Source organism: Paramisgurnus dabryanus, chromosome 21 (assembly GCF_030506205.2).
Source record: "Paramisgurnus dabryanus chromosome 21, PD_genome_1.1, whole genome shotgun sequence".
Classification (NCBI taxonomy): Eukaryota; Metazoa; Chordata; class Actinopteri; order Cypriniformes; family Cobitidae; genus Paramisgurnus; species Paramisgurnus dabryanus.
Window position 1 is genome coordinate 32,448,643 of NC_133357.1, and position 16,765 is coordinate 32,465,407.

Genomic DNA, 16,765 nt, shown 5'->3' on the forward strand with positions numbered 1-16,765 from the left:
ATCAAACTTACCCACTTGTGATTTTCTAGTGATCATGAAGACCTTGATTAGCTTGCTCAGGTGTGTTTGATCAAGGTTGGAGCTGCAGTGCTCCAGGATAAGATTTGAAGAACCCTGGGGCACGTTCAAGTTCAAAACGTTGCGCAACATTTTGCTACTGTTTCCGGGTTAAACAACATGTTTCCTGGAAACGGTGTTCACCGGCAGGGGCGCCGCTAGCAATTTTGGGCCCTATGAAAAAATAGGGGGTCAGGCCCCCCCATACCCATTTCGTACCAAACATACAATCCAACCTACTGTAGCTATTCAAAATCTTTGTCTGTAATTTAATAATACAGAACTATTTATTTTGATATTGTTTTGACCACAGTTATCAGTATTTATAGATACCTAAAATGTCTGCAGCTAAGATAATTTATTGTGCAATGCAAATTTAATTGAAAAATACAGTACATTAAATCAAATATTCAGAGAAAATGCAACATTCTTAAAGATTAAAGATAAATGTGACCATGCCTGTGAAAACCCAGCTGAAGTATTTCTTTGTGATTTACTGTTTTCCACATAAAATCATCCTATATAATGTAAAGAACATTTGTGAAAATATAAACTTGATATCTTTAATGTTGACTGAGTAATGTCATGTCAGCGATTGAAATCATAGTGAAATTAATGCTTTAAATTAAACTGTGATGCTTTTTATCTCACAATAAGATTTGAGGCTTTAGTCTGATTTTCAGAGACAGTCTTAGTGACATACTGTATACTTGAGCTGTTACACACACCAATAACATTGTAACATTTAAAAATGGCGAACAACAACAATGCATCTTTTCTATGTACATTCTGCCTGAAATAAGACTGGGTCAACAATGCTTGACCAAAGCGGCGTGGTGAGCTTGAACCTGCTTACATTACGAGGCATTTTTTGGACCCAACATTCAATAAGAAAATTCAACTGCAGTAGCCACCGTTCAACCTGAAGATGGCAGCACTCAGACGTTTTTACACCAGTATTGAAACACTTTATATCCAAATGTCAAAAAACTTACTAAAATCAATGAACAGCACTAATAAAACCCCATTCTTACAGATCATTAACTAAAAAAAGTTGGTTTAGGGTTGAGTTATTATTTAAGAAAACAGCTATACTGCTATTAAATGAGACTGTTTTTTAATCAACGGGGCTCTAAAATGAAATGAATGACAATTATAGCAGATTACGACATAGATTTCCATTGATTTCTTAACCCTGTTGCAAGTTGAGAAGCTTTAATATACATAATTTGACTAGTTTAGCCTTAGTTGCATTTCAGTTTTATCACAACCAACTCGATTTAAGACTGCATAAAAATCCTTTCTTTGCATATTGTGTTACAAAACAAAACAGTGTGTAACCGATCGCATTTCTAGTTTATGTTAATTAGCTTATACGGGCTACGTTAATTTAAACAGCTTATAAGGGCTGACTTCGCGTTAGAATCATAACACAAAACAGGGAACGTAAATCCCCTTGTGTTTTTTTAAACTGGGGTGAACAGAGCGAAGACTTTACAGTGGAAAGAAAACTGCATTGTATTGCTCCAGCGTCACATTGTGTAAACTGCATTTATAGTAAGGAAGTGCACATATGCAGATATCATAGCAAATAGCAGTAAATACACACACCTTGTTCTCTTCTGAAGTTCACGCGCACTGTGAGACCGTGGATTGAAGACGGCGCTAAAACGCAGAGTAAAGACGGGGCGGAGCTAAGAGGGCTCAGCTTAAGGGGGTTGCGTGTGCGGCACAGTCCTTGGCTGGGGCCCTCAAAAGTTCATGGGCCCTTAGAATCGTCCTAACTTTTCCCCCCTTTACGGCGCCCCTGTTCACCGGTGTGCAACAGGGTTTGAGATACATTTTCTTGGTGGGTGGGTGTGTCAGAACTGCAGTCCAAATAGCAGCAACATGTAAATAAACCATGCGGTACTAACAGAGGCGATTCTAGGGTCTATGGGGGCTCCAAGCAGAAAATTCCCTGTGTACAAGAAGTGTGCAATACGTCTATACAATATCCTTTGCCACTATTCTACAGTGCAATAGTTACTGCGAAAGATACATATAATCCTCATCATACCTAACTTTATTAACATGTTTGGATGCATAAATGGCATAACATGTTTGGAAATAATGACAGCAGAGAAATATTTTCTACATTATACAATGATAGCAATTTCATTGTTTATACAAGAATATTTTAAGAAACCAGTCATTTTATGACTGCTACTAAATAATCTCAGTCATAGTTACTGCTAACTGTTATGTAAGTTAGTGTCCTAGAGTTAAATATTAGTAAACTAAATATTAATTTCATATCTGAAAATACAGAACAGTATAACACATACATCTGTTGATTTTCTCAGCAACAATGCAATTCTACAGACTTGACAAAAGGTTTTCCTGAGATTTGTTTGATAATGTTTGAGACCTGACAGGGTGGGGATGTAATTTGTCTTACCTCTCTTAATGAACTCATCATCTCTCATTTCTTCTTCCCTTTCCCTGCTTTGCACAAAACATTTCTGATGTGTATCTACAGAAGCCAATAATGATCGAGTCAAAATAAAATTAGCATTGTTATTTAGAAACTTCCTTTAGTCTCGTCATGTTTTCATAAGCTAACTCACTCGCGTGGCGTCTTTTGAATGCGGTTGTGCGCGAATGAACGCAAAGACGCGCGCGGACATGAATACGTGCGTGCACGCGTCATTGCGACTGCTTCGTCGCTTTTACAAGCGTAAATTGGGTAACTACATTGCATATAGATCCGTTTTTGCCGCGATTGTCTTTGTAAAGGATTGCACTAGTTAACTGTTAAAATTTAAACTTGAGATTTACACCAGAAGATTTACACTTGGGCACGTGCCTGACTGGAGCTGGACCGGGCACATTAAACCACATGTGGGTACAGAGGGCTGCTCACTTTAGCGCCTTTTATATGCGGTTAAATTGTTTTAAATCACTTGAGTGTTATCATTTTCAAGCCTTTGAAACACGTGCAAATGATAAACTTTTCCTATTTAAATTTGCGGATTAATCTGGCAATCACATGCGAGCCAAACCGTGGGTTGTGATCCATACGGATCAACTGCGACATTACGACTGAACGATACAACGTAACCAATTCGCTACGTTCATTTTCAAAACTGGCAAGTTATCCACCTGGGTTGGATTTTGACTGGGCTAAGCCAATGTCAATCAACATTCCATCCAATCGGAATTTTGATATGCAGTCATGTTGTTCATCTACCGGGTGTAGCTGGCCATCCGAGAAACAAACTCGGGGGCCCTCTAGTGGCTCGGGGCTCCAAGCAGTTGCCTGCCTTGCCTGTTGACAAGGTGCGCCTCTGGGTACTAAAGAGACACAATGGGTTTAAGTTGGAATGTTGTCTTTCCTTCTAGACAGCAAGTGCAGTGACTGTAATATCGAGGGTATTTTAAAGTATTAAACATAATAATAATTCATTACATTTATATAGCGCTTTTTTGCAGCACTCAAAGCGCTTTACATATGAAAGGAGGATTCTCCTCAACCACCACCAATGTGCAGCATCCACTTGGATGATGCGACGGCAGCCATATTGCGCCAGAACGCCCACCACACACCAGCTTATTAGTGGAGAGGAGACAGGGTGATATAGCCAATTAGTATGAGGGGATGATTAGTAGGCCAAATTTGCCCAGGATGCCGGGGCACACCCCTACTCTTTTTCGAAAGACATCCTGGGATTTTTAATGACCACAGAGAGTCAGGACCTCGGTTTAACATCTCATCCGAAGGACATGTATTAATAACGATTTCATTAGGCTGCAGAAACATTTTAAAAAGAACACAAAGCATGACCTCTCAGCTACCGTAGTTGCAACTCTTGTGTCATCACAACAGGGTGTTCAATGCATCAGTGTTTCTGTTTAATAAACGTTGTGCAACGTTTTGTCGGTGCTGAACGCTTCCCTGGTGTAGACACATCATTACCACACATGTTTCCTGTTTGCTTTAGTCAAGGAGGTTGAGTCTTATAACTTCCTTCAAAGTTTGATCAATTCTAAGCATAAGATACCCTAAAAGATTCAATTGACAAGAAAAATGACATACTGAATCAGCATCAATGTGTCTTATAAATTAGCCATAGAGATTCCCTAAGCCGGTTTGCAGTCAGTAAAACAATCACTATAGTTAGGTTGCAATTGATTTGTTTAATCAAAATACACTTTTTTATTAAACTACACTATTCACCTTATTCCGCCATGCCCCTTTTCAATTCTTCGCTCTTCCGCATTTTGTCAACCGACTTCCGCTGCTAATATGGCACAGTGCATTCGGTAGCTAGTTTGGTGGTTAGAAGATTGTTTGTAGTTCACTATAACTTTAGCGAAATGACAAATATCACAACTGCTGTAAATGTTTTAAATTAGGAGCACGGAGAAAACTTCATACGACGCTCGGGTAGTCTTAAAATGTCCCATAAATCGTCTCGTGGTTAGACGATATGAAGCAGCCGCGGCAAGTAACTATTGGACATATTTAATTACCTCGTCCTGTCAGGAGGAGCAGCATTGAAAATTATTAAAGTACTTATGCCTACCAATATTTACACAGTGATTTAGTCTTTTTTAAAACAAATGTGCACCTTAGCCAGTCCAATAACTATTTCGTTTTATGTGGTAATGTACCATGATAGAATTCATTTGCAAACTTGCCAACACTTATTCCTTCACACTGTAAAGGTTTATATAACTGCATGACAGGTAACATCTGATCACATTGTAAAGGTTTATAACTGCATGGCAGGTAATATCTGATCACATTGTAAAGGTTTAATATAAATGCATGACAGGTAACATCTGATCACACTGTAAATGTTTAATATAACTGCACAACATCTTGATCACATAGTAAATGTTTAATATAACTGCATGGCAGGTAATGTCTGATCACATTGTAAAGGTTTAATATAACTGCACAACATCTGATCACATTTTAAAGGAATAACTACTCAACCTTACCTTACACATTAATACTGGAAAAAGAGCTCCTTTGGTGTAAAACACATTAAGTAATTTTACGGCGCGATTTTGAATGATGACTGTTTACTGTAAATAAGGGCTCCCCCTCCCTACAAAAGCCAATTTAACCACTGCTTGTGAGCATCTCCGATTTAAAGCCTATCAGTGTGTTGCTGGTGATATGAAAAAGAAAATTAAATGGTGCTTGTGTGTACAGTTTTGTTGTTGCAAGAATTTCATTTTAAGAAAGGAGTGTTAAGTTTTGATTGTTTCATGTTGGCGTGGATGTGAGTTGTTAATCTTCAAGTGCTATGTCTAATTGGCTCGTGTGTACAGTTATATAAATAGCCAAATTCTGCAAAAAGTGTGTAAGCAATAGGCAAAAACTGTAATTTCACAACAATTTCTTGCCAATGTTATATCTTCATGGAATGTTTTTTTTTTTACATTATGTAGGATGATATGCTGAAAACAGTAAATCACAAAAATAGACTTTTCACAAGCAGGGTCACCACTTAATTTCTGTTTTTTATTCCGTCTCCAACCATATCATGCAATATTCTGTTCTGCAATATTGTTTTTGCCATTTATAGTAGTGACAAATAATGTGGTATTTTGAATGATGTTTGTGTTTGTGTTGTAGGAAAATCGAAAGAGTAGACTCGTTTTATTCTCGTTGTACCTTTTGTTAATGTAGTGGCGACATCTGCTGATCAATACTGCTCCGTGCAAATATTTTGACTCCTCCCTTAAGCTCCACCGTCATCGTTTCGATTTCATTTCAGTATTGTTTATCCGTGAACGCTGACTGTGGATGTCAGATTAATTGAGAACTTGATTTTAATAGCTGGCGGCGTCTTACAGTTGGTGATATTCATCTGTTTGGAGTGAATTTTGATGGTGTAATTTGTCGATTGTGGTGTTTGGCTGGTCATGTTTCTTTCACGTGAGTCAGCAGTCAACACAGTTTATATACCATGATAAGATAAATTACATGTTATCAATGCTGGTTATGTGCATTCGCTTGTACAGTCATTTGTAAAGCAGTAATAACATTGTAATTTGTAATATTTTCGTTGTAAATATTTAATCGGAGCTGTCTAAAAGACCTCCGTTTAAATCATGCCTGCAATTATAAACCTGAGTCATACGTAAGATTGTTTCGACTCAATCGATAGCCTCTTAAAACAGTACAGTTTTTGATTGAACCAATTTGCATGCAATATGACGGGTATCATGAAAAATGTTGCAGTAATACTATAAAAGAAAGATAACATGTAGGCTACATTAAGCATTAATGAGTTATAAAAAATTGCTAACACGTTGTAATTTAATCATTATACTGAGAAATTAGCAAATTATAACTGTTTATAAAATAAATTAATTGTTGTGAATAATGTCATTGTGTCAAAAACTTCATCAAACATCAAAACATTTGAGCTGAAATGCGTGATTGTGTAAAAATGTAAAATAAGTATGAAATTATAGTACGGTATTATAAAGTTCACAACAGAAAAAAAACATTTTACATATCCGTTTAATTTTGTTTTAAATGTATTTAAAAACTGAAAATTATATAACTGACATGCATGTTTTACTAAAGCAATAAACCCCAAGAAGCAGTGGGTTACCAGTGCATTTTATAACAGCTAAGGGGTGTTGTTAGGCACGACGCGAAGCCCCCTTAGCTGTTATAAAATGCACTGTAACCCCACTGCTACGCGAGGGTTTATTGCGTTTATAAAACGGTTACTTCATATGCATAACGTTAGCGGGATTTTATAAAATAAAACACAAATAAGTTGTAATTATATTAGTACAAATATTACTCTTCCGCCAAACAAAGTAGTTCCTCAGAATCAAGTGTGACTGAAACAGAGCAGTTCCCAACCAACACAGACGCAGCAAAGACACAATGAAAATATGATTTGAGACTGTGGTGTTTATTTTATAAACCAATATTCATGTAATTTATACATTAACATTGATATTGTGCAACTGTTGAAGTGATGATCAAATATGCTTGGAAGCATGCTTAACTCTTTCCCCGTCAGCGTTTTTTTTTTTTAAGTTGCCACCCAGTTTTAGTTTAATGCCTTGCAGAAAAATTATCTTCTTTAAATAAACATAAAATATCAAATGAAAGAACAGACCATCTGCTTTCAAACAAAAACAAACAAACAAAAAAGTTTCATCCTACCTTCATTTGTTCTCTTATCACCTCTCAATTTTTTTAGCAAAGGGGCTGTTTACACTTGGTATTAAGATGTGTTTTCATCGATCGGATCACAAGTGGACGAGAGAGACACATTACGTTTACACCTGGTATTTAAATCCGTTTCTTTTGTCCACTTTCGACCACTTCTGTCCTGACTCCTGAATACTGTGAGGGGACGGTCCGTGAGACGGTGGGCGAGTCTCTCTGCTGTCATTCAAACGCGAGTGGGAGTAATTATGAGTTTATATGGACGCAAACCAATATTACCGTATGTCGGAGTCCACTGCTTGTTTAGCAAGTAAACATGCTGCACAGAGTTTTGTACGTGTATATGTTAGAGCTTTCTCTGAATTTTCAGCGCAATTGATGAAATAGGATCGCGCTACTTTCACGCTTTCAAAATGAAACTACGGAGAACACCCGCAGAAGTTTTATCAATGAAAGGCTAAAAATAGCGCTATTCACCGTATGTTCATGCCAGAAGTAAAAAAAAAAAACGTAAAATTTGTGTTTAATACCTCAGATTAGACAAATGGGCAGAGAGAAGGCGGTCGCGTGTGGCTGTTGGAACACATTCAACCATATTGCGTTCCGCAGCTCCAAAGCGATCCGATCGAAAGTGGTTTCGACTACCTCTGGATGTGGTTGAAAGTGGTCGAAAGTGGACGCGTTCAAAGCGTTTTAAACACCGTTTACACCTGGCATTAACGTCATCCACTTGTGATCCGATCGACGAAAACGCATGTTAATGCCAAGTGTAAACAGCCTCTAAAAGTGGAGATAATTCCATTTTTGTGAAGAACTTATGTAAGAGATCAGATTCAAAGCCATCAAAACTTACACGCTGTGTTTTCAGTGTTGAGTGAATGCCTCAGTGTTTAAGTTGGGTAAGATCGCCCCCCAGTGGATAGCGGACGTATGAACTTGAGTTAGAAACTCCTCAGACAACGCTTTCTCTTTATCGACGAGATGACTCAACAATATTTATTGACATGTATCTGGAAATCGCCATTAATTGTGGAATTGTAGACAAATAAAAAATATGATTAAAGACTGTGGTGTTTATTTTCATAAATCAGTACACAGCAACAGTGGCGCAGTGATACTTATGTGATGTGGTCTGAACCGTGAGGTTACCGGTGTATTTTATCACGGCTTAGAACCCGTTTCAACCAATCAGAATGTAGAACCAGAACTGCCCGTTTTATAAATTCTTTTTGATCATTTATCACCTTTTACACATCAGAGCATATATACACACATGCATATATAGGCACAACATTCGTCTCTCTCTGCTATCTGCATCAACTGAAAACTTTACTATATATTTAATGTAATATAAACATTCAGTTATTGCAATCTTTTGTAATCTACCATTGTAATGTGCATTGGTGTATGTGTGCTATTATAAATAACAGCCTTCTCTTCACAGTCATTAGTGGGGGCAGAGAGACCATGTGGGAGTCACATGCATGCAGAAGATGAGCAGTAAACAGATGATAGGAGCACAGTCAACCTCTGAATGAATTACACTATGAACATCACCACGCAGCCCCCTCAGACAATCAACGGAGATGTTGCTGTCACCTATGTGCTGGTCCCATTCTTCCTCATCACATTGATTGGGATAGTTGCTGCAGTGGTAGGTGCCATATAGGCAAATAACCATGATTTCATAGATGATTTAGCACTTTTCATTTATAACAGTGTGACTCTGTGCTAGTGCAAGGGAAAGAATGTGAAGTCGCATGACGCATTGATTGTGTAAACCCAGGCCAGACAGAAAAACAATTTCTGTTGTGGATTTGTCTTACTATTGTACATGCGCGATTTTATTAGATTCACATTACCTTGACAAAATCAGCTACAAAGTAGTTATGCAAACTAATGTAGGCTATCTTCTGTTTTACAGGTGATGTACATAAGAAGGAAACGAAGGTAAAAAAGACAAACACTGCAGCACTCTTTGAAAGATAGGGATTTACTAAACAGTGGAAATTCTGTACTTAAAGGTATAGTGGAAGAATATCTTTTTCCAGGTGGATTATCAAGACTATTGGTCCTCCAAGTGGTCAATCATTCTGGTGATATGTTTACATAAGGCCGTCATACGTGCTGGTCCCTAGGTAGTTTTCGCTTTCTGCGCATGCGCACTTTCAGGTGTATATGTGTGGTGGGCTATGGTTTCAGCCATTCATTAAAGCTCGCGTTCTCACCCTGTTTTTTTATGTCTGAGGGTGGCAAAAAAAAAGTGAGAAATTGAATGACAAGGAGAGAAAGGCCTCTGAAGAAAGAAACAAGACAAGAGTGTTTCGGGGAGAATATTTCACACGCTGACGTGCGCTTAAAGCACAGGTTGGGCTTCCCACTGATGCCTCAGTCGCGAAGTTTCTACTTGACAGATAAAGTTTGGCATGCTTTTTGGAGAAATTCGTTTAAAATCACTGCTAGTAAAAATTGATGTAAGCTATTATTAGCTATGCTAGCCCTGGCACAAGTCACGTACCCCACAGACACGGTAAACATTTCAATTTGTCTAAAGTATCCTTAAGACCAAATGGTAAAAGGTATCACACTGTAATGTTCTAAAACCTTGTGTGTTCATTTTTGATAATTCCAATGTGTTCACCATTTATTTATTACACAAATGCAACAAACTACTTCTCCATTGCAGATCATGTGTCTAAATATGTGGAAACTGGGGTTGTTTTTGTAATTAATCAAAGACCTTTTGTTCTGCATTTGTTGTCTTAACATTTAGGATTGACAGACTACGGCATCAGTTGCTTCCAGTTTACACTTATGACCCAGCTGAAGAGCTAAATGAGGCGGAACAGGAGATTCTTTGGAAGGAGGAAGACACAAAGGTACACACATAACCAAAGATCTTGACAGATTTTCTTCTCTCAAATCTTAAACATAACATACTAGATTTAAAAATCATTGCGCATCAATACTTCAGAGGATTTTGTTATGATTATTGTATCAGAGCAAGTGTTTTACGTTCCCTCAAGTGGAAGTGGGTGTAAACTAATTGAGATTGTGACACATTTATAGGTATTTTTGGGGGCAGTTTCCTAGACAGGTTTTAAATGAATCCAGGACAAGGCCTTTATTTAAGTCATGGCCAAAAATGTTGACACCCTTGGTAAATAATCTACAATAAAAAAACTACAATGTTTCATCTTTTAACTCTTTCCCGCCAGCATTTTTAAAAAAAGTTGCCAGCCAGCGGCAGCATTTTTTATGATTTTCACAAAAGTTTAATGCCTTCCAGAAAATGTTCTTCTTTAAATATATAAACAAACAATATATCAAATGAAAGAACAGACCCTCTGTTTAAAAACAAAACAAAAAAAACCCGTTTCATCCTACCTTCATTAGTTCTGTTTTTATCACCTCTTAAATATGGGTAGGTTTCTTCAAAAACACCCAATTTTGAGCAAAAAGCTGAGATAATTCCACTTTTGTGAAGGACTTTTGATAAACCTCAGATCGATCTTTAAAACATACACAAGTTCTTTCGCTTTCACGTGAGGCACTACTTCCGGGTTGTATAAGTTGCGGATTGTATTTAAGTTTGCGAAAGAGTTAAGCTTTAATAAAAAAAATCACAAAATATGTTTCATTGAAGTTAAACAATTAAAGGTAGGGTAACAGATTTGATCCTGAAACATTTTTTGTTATGCTGGTTAAAAGTCTCCTCACATCCTGATAGCAATCACTGTGTCAAGTTGTTTAAATGTATTTGTAGAAATTTATGTCATCTGTGAAAGGCGTAGGACCAAAAAATGTTCAACAAATCATAGATTTCGGTCTGAACGGACGTTTCCATTTTTGTCCCTCATACGTAAGCGTAATTTGAATGCCCACCGCGCAGCGAGTCCACGCAGACACCATACGTCATCGGCGCCTTCACGTGCGCTCACCTCCTGTCTGTAAACAGTGAGAACAGCAAACTTTTCTGCTGAATTGACAACCTACACAGGAGGCACACAATGAAAGACAACTTTTATAACAACAACAGCAAAAACTGCCTGGATCAGCAAGAGCAAAAACCCAAATTAACATCGGTAACTTTACTGCTTTACCACGAGATGAAACAGCTGCAGGAGGCAAAGGATCTGAAAAGGTCGTTGCACTGTTTATTTTGGTAAGGTAGGTACGCAATATGTTTGTACTGAGATGGATTCAGATATTCTACTTAGATGAAACATTGTGTTGCTTATGAAATTTGTGTTTGTTTACGGATTAGCGTAACGATACAGTTACTACGTGTGCTTAAACTAATTCTGATCTAAACCAGTTGTTTGGTTATTTTGGAAGTGTTATTCGACTTTGTACTGCAAAGTTTTCTCACTGCTGAATGAGACATGAGATGTGAGTGGCCGTCTGATCTGTGTGTGTTCATGTGTTTTGAAAGAGGCGTGACTTTGGATGGCGATTTGACTTGAGGGTGGGATCGGGATTTCATTGCTAGGCGGCTACCGTTAGCATTTTTCAAAATGTGTTACCCTACCTTTAACCCTTTCACCGCCAGCGTTTTTAAAAAAAGTTGCCAGCCAGCGCCAGCGTTTTTTCATGATTTTCACAAAAGTTTAATGCCTTCTAGAAAATGAGCAAACATTTTGAGCAAAAAGCAGAGATAATTCCATCTTTGTGACGGACTTTTCATAGAGATCCCATTCAGAGCAATCTTTAAAACAGACACGGACATGCAGCCGCTTGCCATAGGGCAATACTTCCGGGTTTAAAAAGTTGTGGTGGATAATAGCGGTATTGCGGAAAGACCGAAAATCTCGTCATTGGCAGGGAAGCGTTTTCTCTTAATTGACGAGATATCTCGTCAATGGTGGTGAAAGAGTTAAAGGGAAACCAGGCAAGTCTGCGTAATATTTCTCTACGAGCTCCCCCTAGTGTCTGAAAGTAAATGCTTCAAACACACTGTCGTAGAAACGGACTGTTGTCCCTCCCCCCTCAGAACCAAGTTTATCAGCTTATTTCCAATCCAGTTATGTTTCCCTTTCATCAATGGTTTTCGATGCTTCTTCCCCGGCTCTGCCATTTGCAACAATCGCTAGCCATGTTTAGCTCGCCTGCCTCTGTGTTGTTTGCCGTAAAGTGATCCTGCTCCTCACGATATCTGAGACTTTGCAAGACTGAAGGACACCGGGTCGGTTACATCGAACCTGCAAGTGGGGTATTCTTCCTACAGACGGTAGGGGCGGGCGAGAGAGTCTTCATACGTCCGGTAATGAGTCATTTAACCATATACCGACTTACGAAGATGATTTATTAACATAAAAATGCTGCCTTGTGTCCCTTTAAAAGAGGAGGGGAAATATCATTATGTAATAAATAATTTTCTCTAATAGACACTGGACACAATTGTTGGTATCCCTTCATTATATCCCCTTTGCCACCTCTATTTGCAAGGATAACCACTCAGAGTCTTCTCTTATAATGTCTGATGTTGACAGACATTTATGGCATTCATGGCAAGTGAATTCATGGCAAGTGAATTTTTTTTAAAGCTTTCTGACCACAAGATTCAACTGATTTCCGAAGTTCTCCATCTGTGATCCTTGGAGGGTCTTTGTCCACTCAAATTATTCTCCTTGCTGAGCATTAAGATGATATAGATACACGTCCTCTTTCAGGCAGATTTGCAACATTTCCATTCGATTAAAACATTATTGCCCTTATCTTGTGATTATCTTCATTATTGCCCTGATTGTGGAAATAGATGGTTTTATGGCTTTATGGTAAAACTATTTCCTAAAAGCCCATTTCTATGTTGCGTAGCTCAACACTCTTGAGTTTTAAAACTGCATAATAATGTGCCTGCTATATATATATATATATATATATATATATATATATATATATATATATATATATATATATATTCAAAATCTATAAGAACAAAAAATCAGCAGAATAAAGATGGCACACAAATTTTTTGTATTTTTTTGTATTTCCAGGTGGTACAGGGCTGGATGAGGTCTTATCAACAGCGGCAGCCATTGCTCTCAAAGGATCAAGAAGCATGAAAATGGTTCACTGTATCATTTTTCAGTAGCAGATTTTTCTTTGTGCATGTTTTTGTGGTCCTGCTCTTGAGCCTTGTCAAGAACCAGATCTTGCACATATTAATTCATGGCTTTGCAGATTCAGAAGATGGAGCATTTTAAGCAATAAACCACTGACTTTTAAAGCAGTTTAAAGGGATGAGAAAAGCATTTCAGAAATCATCAGGACGCTGATGTTAGGATACCTGGTATCAGGTCTCTTTTGCAAAAGTGGTTAAATGTAAGTTAACGAACTTGGCTCTCTGAACAACAATCAGTTCCCGAAGACTCATAAAGGATTTTAATCTTCCACTATTCTGCAAATGAATTTAACTTAGTTTTAAGCCTAGACTTATTTTTTCCCGGAAGGGGATGGTTGGAGCATTATTTATTTCTTAAAAGATTTATTTCCTTTTTGGATGTCACTGGATAAGCATAACCCAGACATATTGGCAGGAATGATTAGGGAAAAAGAAAATATATACTTGGTGTTAGATAATTAACATAGGTAAGTATGTTTAGAACATTCTATTTGTAAATGATCTATTGTCAATTATCTTTCCCCTGAATAAAAGACTGTTACTGTTGAGAATTAATTGGATATAAAAAGTAAGCAATCTTTACCTTAAAGCGTAACTAAACCCATGGTCAGAGCCTGACTCCACCCACTGGCAATATTTGAAAAATGCAAGAAAAGTGGGCAGATCCCAACGGAGATAGAGGGGACGAACTAAGCTCGTATCAACTGTGTGGTAAGATCGTAACAAGGGCGTGGTGAGCTTTAACCTGCTTACGTCATGAGGCATTTTTTTGGACCCAACATCCAATAGGAAAATTCAACTGCAGTAGCCACCGTTCAACCTGAAGAGGGCAGCACTCAGACGTTTTTACACCATATATTGTAGTATTGAAACACTTTATATCCAAATGTCAAAAAAGTTACTAAAATCAATGAACAGCAGTGGCGGAGTGGCAATCGGGAGAGTCAGGACTTTTCCCGGTGGGCCCGGTAGTGTTTTAAGGCTGCGAGGGCTGGTCTGATAATAGCCTTGCTTTCAGTCTTTAGTCATGCACTCTGGCCACACTAATACCTATTTATCATATATTTAATATGCTTCAGCGCTCAAAATGTATCTGGCCGCACCGCTCTCTCTATCAAGCCCATCTCCCCTGGAGTTCTATCAGCCAATCAAAAAATAAAGAAAGAGGCTACACAACAGCCAATCAGAAAATAGGACTGTTGTATCTGGGTAAGATTTAACGCAGCAACCAATAAAAAAGCATAGCCTCGCACACCCACAGAGGAATGGAGCTCCGAGGCTCGGAGCATCACTTTGAGCAGCACAGAGTAAGTCTGATCTCCTGTTTTAATGCTACAACAAATGCACAACTTTGACACAAACAATGACAACTTGACTGCTGTTAGAGAATGTTTCCCAGATAATCAGCATCAGTTTTTCACGAGTGTCTGTAACTTAGCCAACAGTTTACAGCCTGTTCACTGACAACACCTGCTCAGAACACGTAAGTTAGTTTAAGCCTCGTTATATTTTCGTTATCACATTCTGTCACATAAAATATCTCTCTCCAAACAGGCTTAATAAATTTATAAGCAACTGCTTTGCAACCAAAGTAAGCTTTAGCTTACCAAAAACTAGGGAACTGTTGACTTTAAGATCTTTTAAATAATAATTATTACACTTGGTATTTCATGTTGTTTTGCAGTCATTTTATTGTAATTTTAGATTTCAGCATTTGCTTATTTTCAGCAAACCATTTTATTTTATTTTATTTTTGACAACAGTGGGCTGGTGGTCTATGAAATTTCCCGGTAGATTTTTGGGTCCCACTCCGCCCCTGATGAACAGCACTAATAAAGCCTCATTCTTACAGATTATTAACTAAAAAAAGTTGGTTTAGGGCAGTAATTCTTAAAGTGTGGTCCGCGGACCACTAGTGGTCCGCCAAACCCCCCCAGTGGTCCGCCAAAAGATGACCTAAACTAGGCAAGTGTTTATACAATCGTCACTTATTTAAGTAGATTTTAATGCACTTGCAAAACTGTGATATCAGTTCTTGCCATTCTGTTTTAATAACGTAAAAATGGATCGGTGGCTAAACCAAGGAGAACGCAAAAGAAAAGATCAAGCGTCAACTGAAAGCAGCTAAAATCCACAGATCTATTAGTTTTGTTATATACTAGTTTTTGTTTCATGTGTAAAATCCCTGTAATTTCAGTGATTTTGAACATTAAGGGGTACATTTTTTTTCAGCATTTTATTGTTACCATAGTTACAACCATAGACTTCATATACCCACCACCTCAGTTTTAAACTAATGGCTCTTTGGAATGACATTAAGTGGGACCTAGGCTGTAATAGTATGTTTAATTGTAGTTTTTTTTCACATGTGCAGTTTATTGATCATATTAAGCTGCAACTCATTTCACATTTACTTTTTCTAATGAAATAAAATTCATACTGTATAATAATTTCTGAAAATAGCATAGCATTTGTGTTTAAAAAATTAGTTTTTTACTTGAAACAGTTGCATATTAAACTTAAATTTTGCTTATCCTTCATATATGGTTGTTTTTTGGGGGCATGTTAGAGTAGGATTCTGTTAGGTGGTCCTCAGAAAAAAATTAGAAGATAAAGTGGTCCTTGGGCTGAAAAAGTTTGAGAAACACTGGTTTAGGGTTTAGTTACTCTTTAACAGAATTGAATTATTGTGTTAAAAACTATATTGTAATAGCACTCCATTACTAATAGTTACAACTGTACTGTAAAATAGTTCAATTAAGTAGCATTATGTCCAACTGAGGTTATGCCAGAAAAAATGAATATCAATTCAACTGTGTAGCAAATTATTTCTTTCATAATTTCGATGAAAGATTACAAAGGAATGTTTACTGGACGAAAATGTTGGTACAATGTGATTGCAATGGGTTGGTTTAATCCCTATGCCTTATTACTGTTTGCCTCCACAATAGGATACACACATTTAAATGTCAAATATAACAGTTGTCTAGACTTAAAAGAGTGTGTACTCTTTGGGTCCTTTCATACACCCGGCACTTTATACCAGAAGTATACTTATTGAAAAGTTCAAAAGGATAAAAACACAAAAAAGCCCATAGGCTTATTTCCATTGTGGTCCTTAGAATGGAAGACGACTAACAATACATGTACTAATAACATTGAGAACAGTGCAACGCAAGTGTTTATTGCTAGTTTCAGCCCAGTGCAGTCATCACTTTCACATTGTTTAAATAGCAAATGCATTTTTGCCCATGGGGTTCTGGTCTGAAAATGAGGTTATGTTAAAGGGACACTTCACCCATTTGCATTAAGCTTTGTATAGTTAGAACCCCAGTCATGCTTTTGAATGGTCGTGCATCATTTCCTCAGTTGCCGCTGAGACAGGAGAA

General features: G+C 37.6%; 1 protein-coding gene across 1 annotated transcript; it reads left to right on the top strand.

The window, feature by feature from the left end:
* Positions 1-5,798: 5,798 nt before the first annotated feature.
* Positions 5,799-15,859, top strand: smim29 (small integral membrane protein 29). Its single transcript, XM_065282590.2, has 5 exons — positions 5,799-5,992; positions 8,697-8,906; positions 9,177-9,202; positions 10,026-10,131; positions 13,249-15,859. Exons 2-5 carry the CDS (start codon positions 8,787-8,789, stop codon positions 13,315-13,317), a joined length of 321 nt encoding a protein of 106 aa, XP_065138662.1. The 5' UTR covers positions 5,799-5,992; positions 8,697-8,786; the 3' UTR covers positions 13,318-15,859.
* The last annotated feature ends 906 nt before the right edge of the window (positions 15,860-16,765 follow it).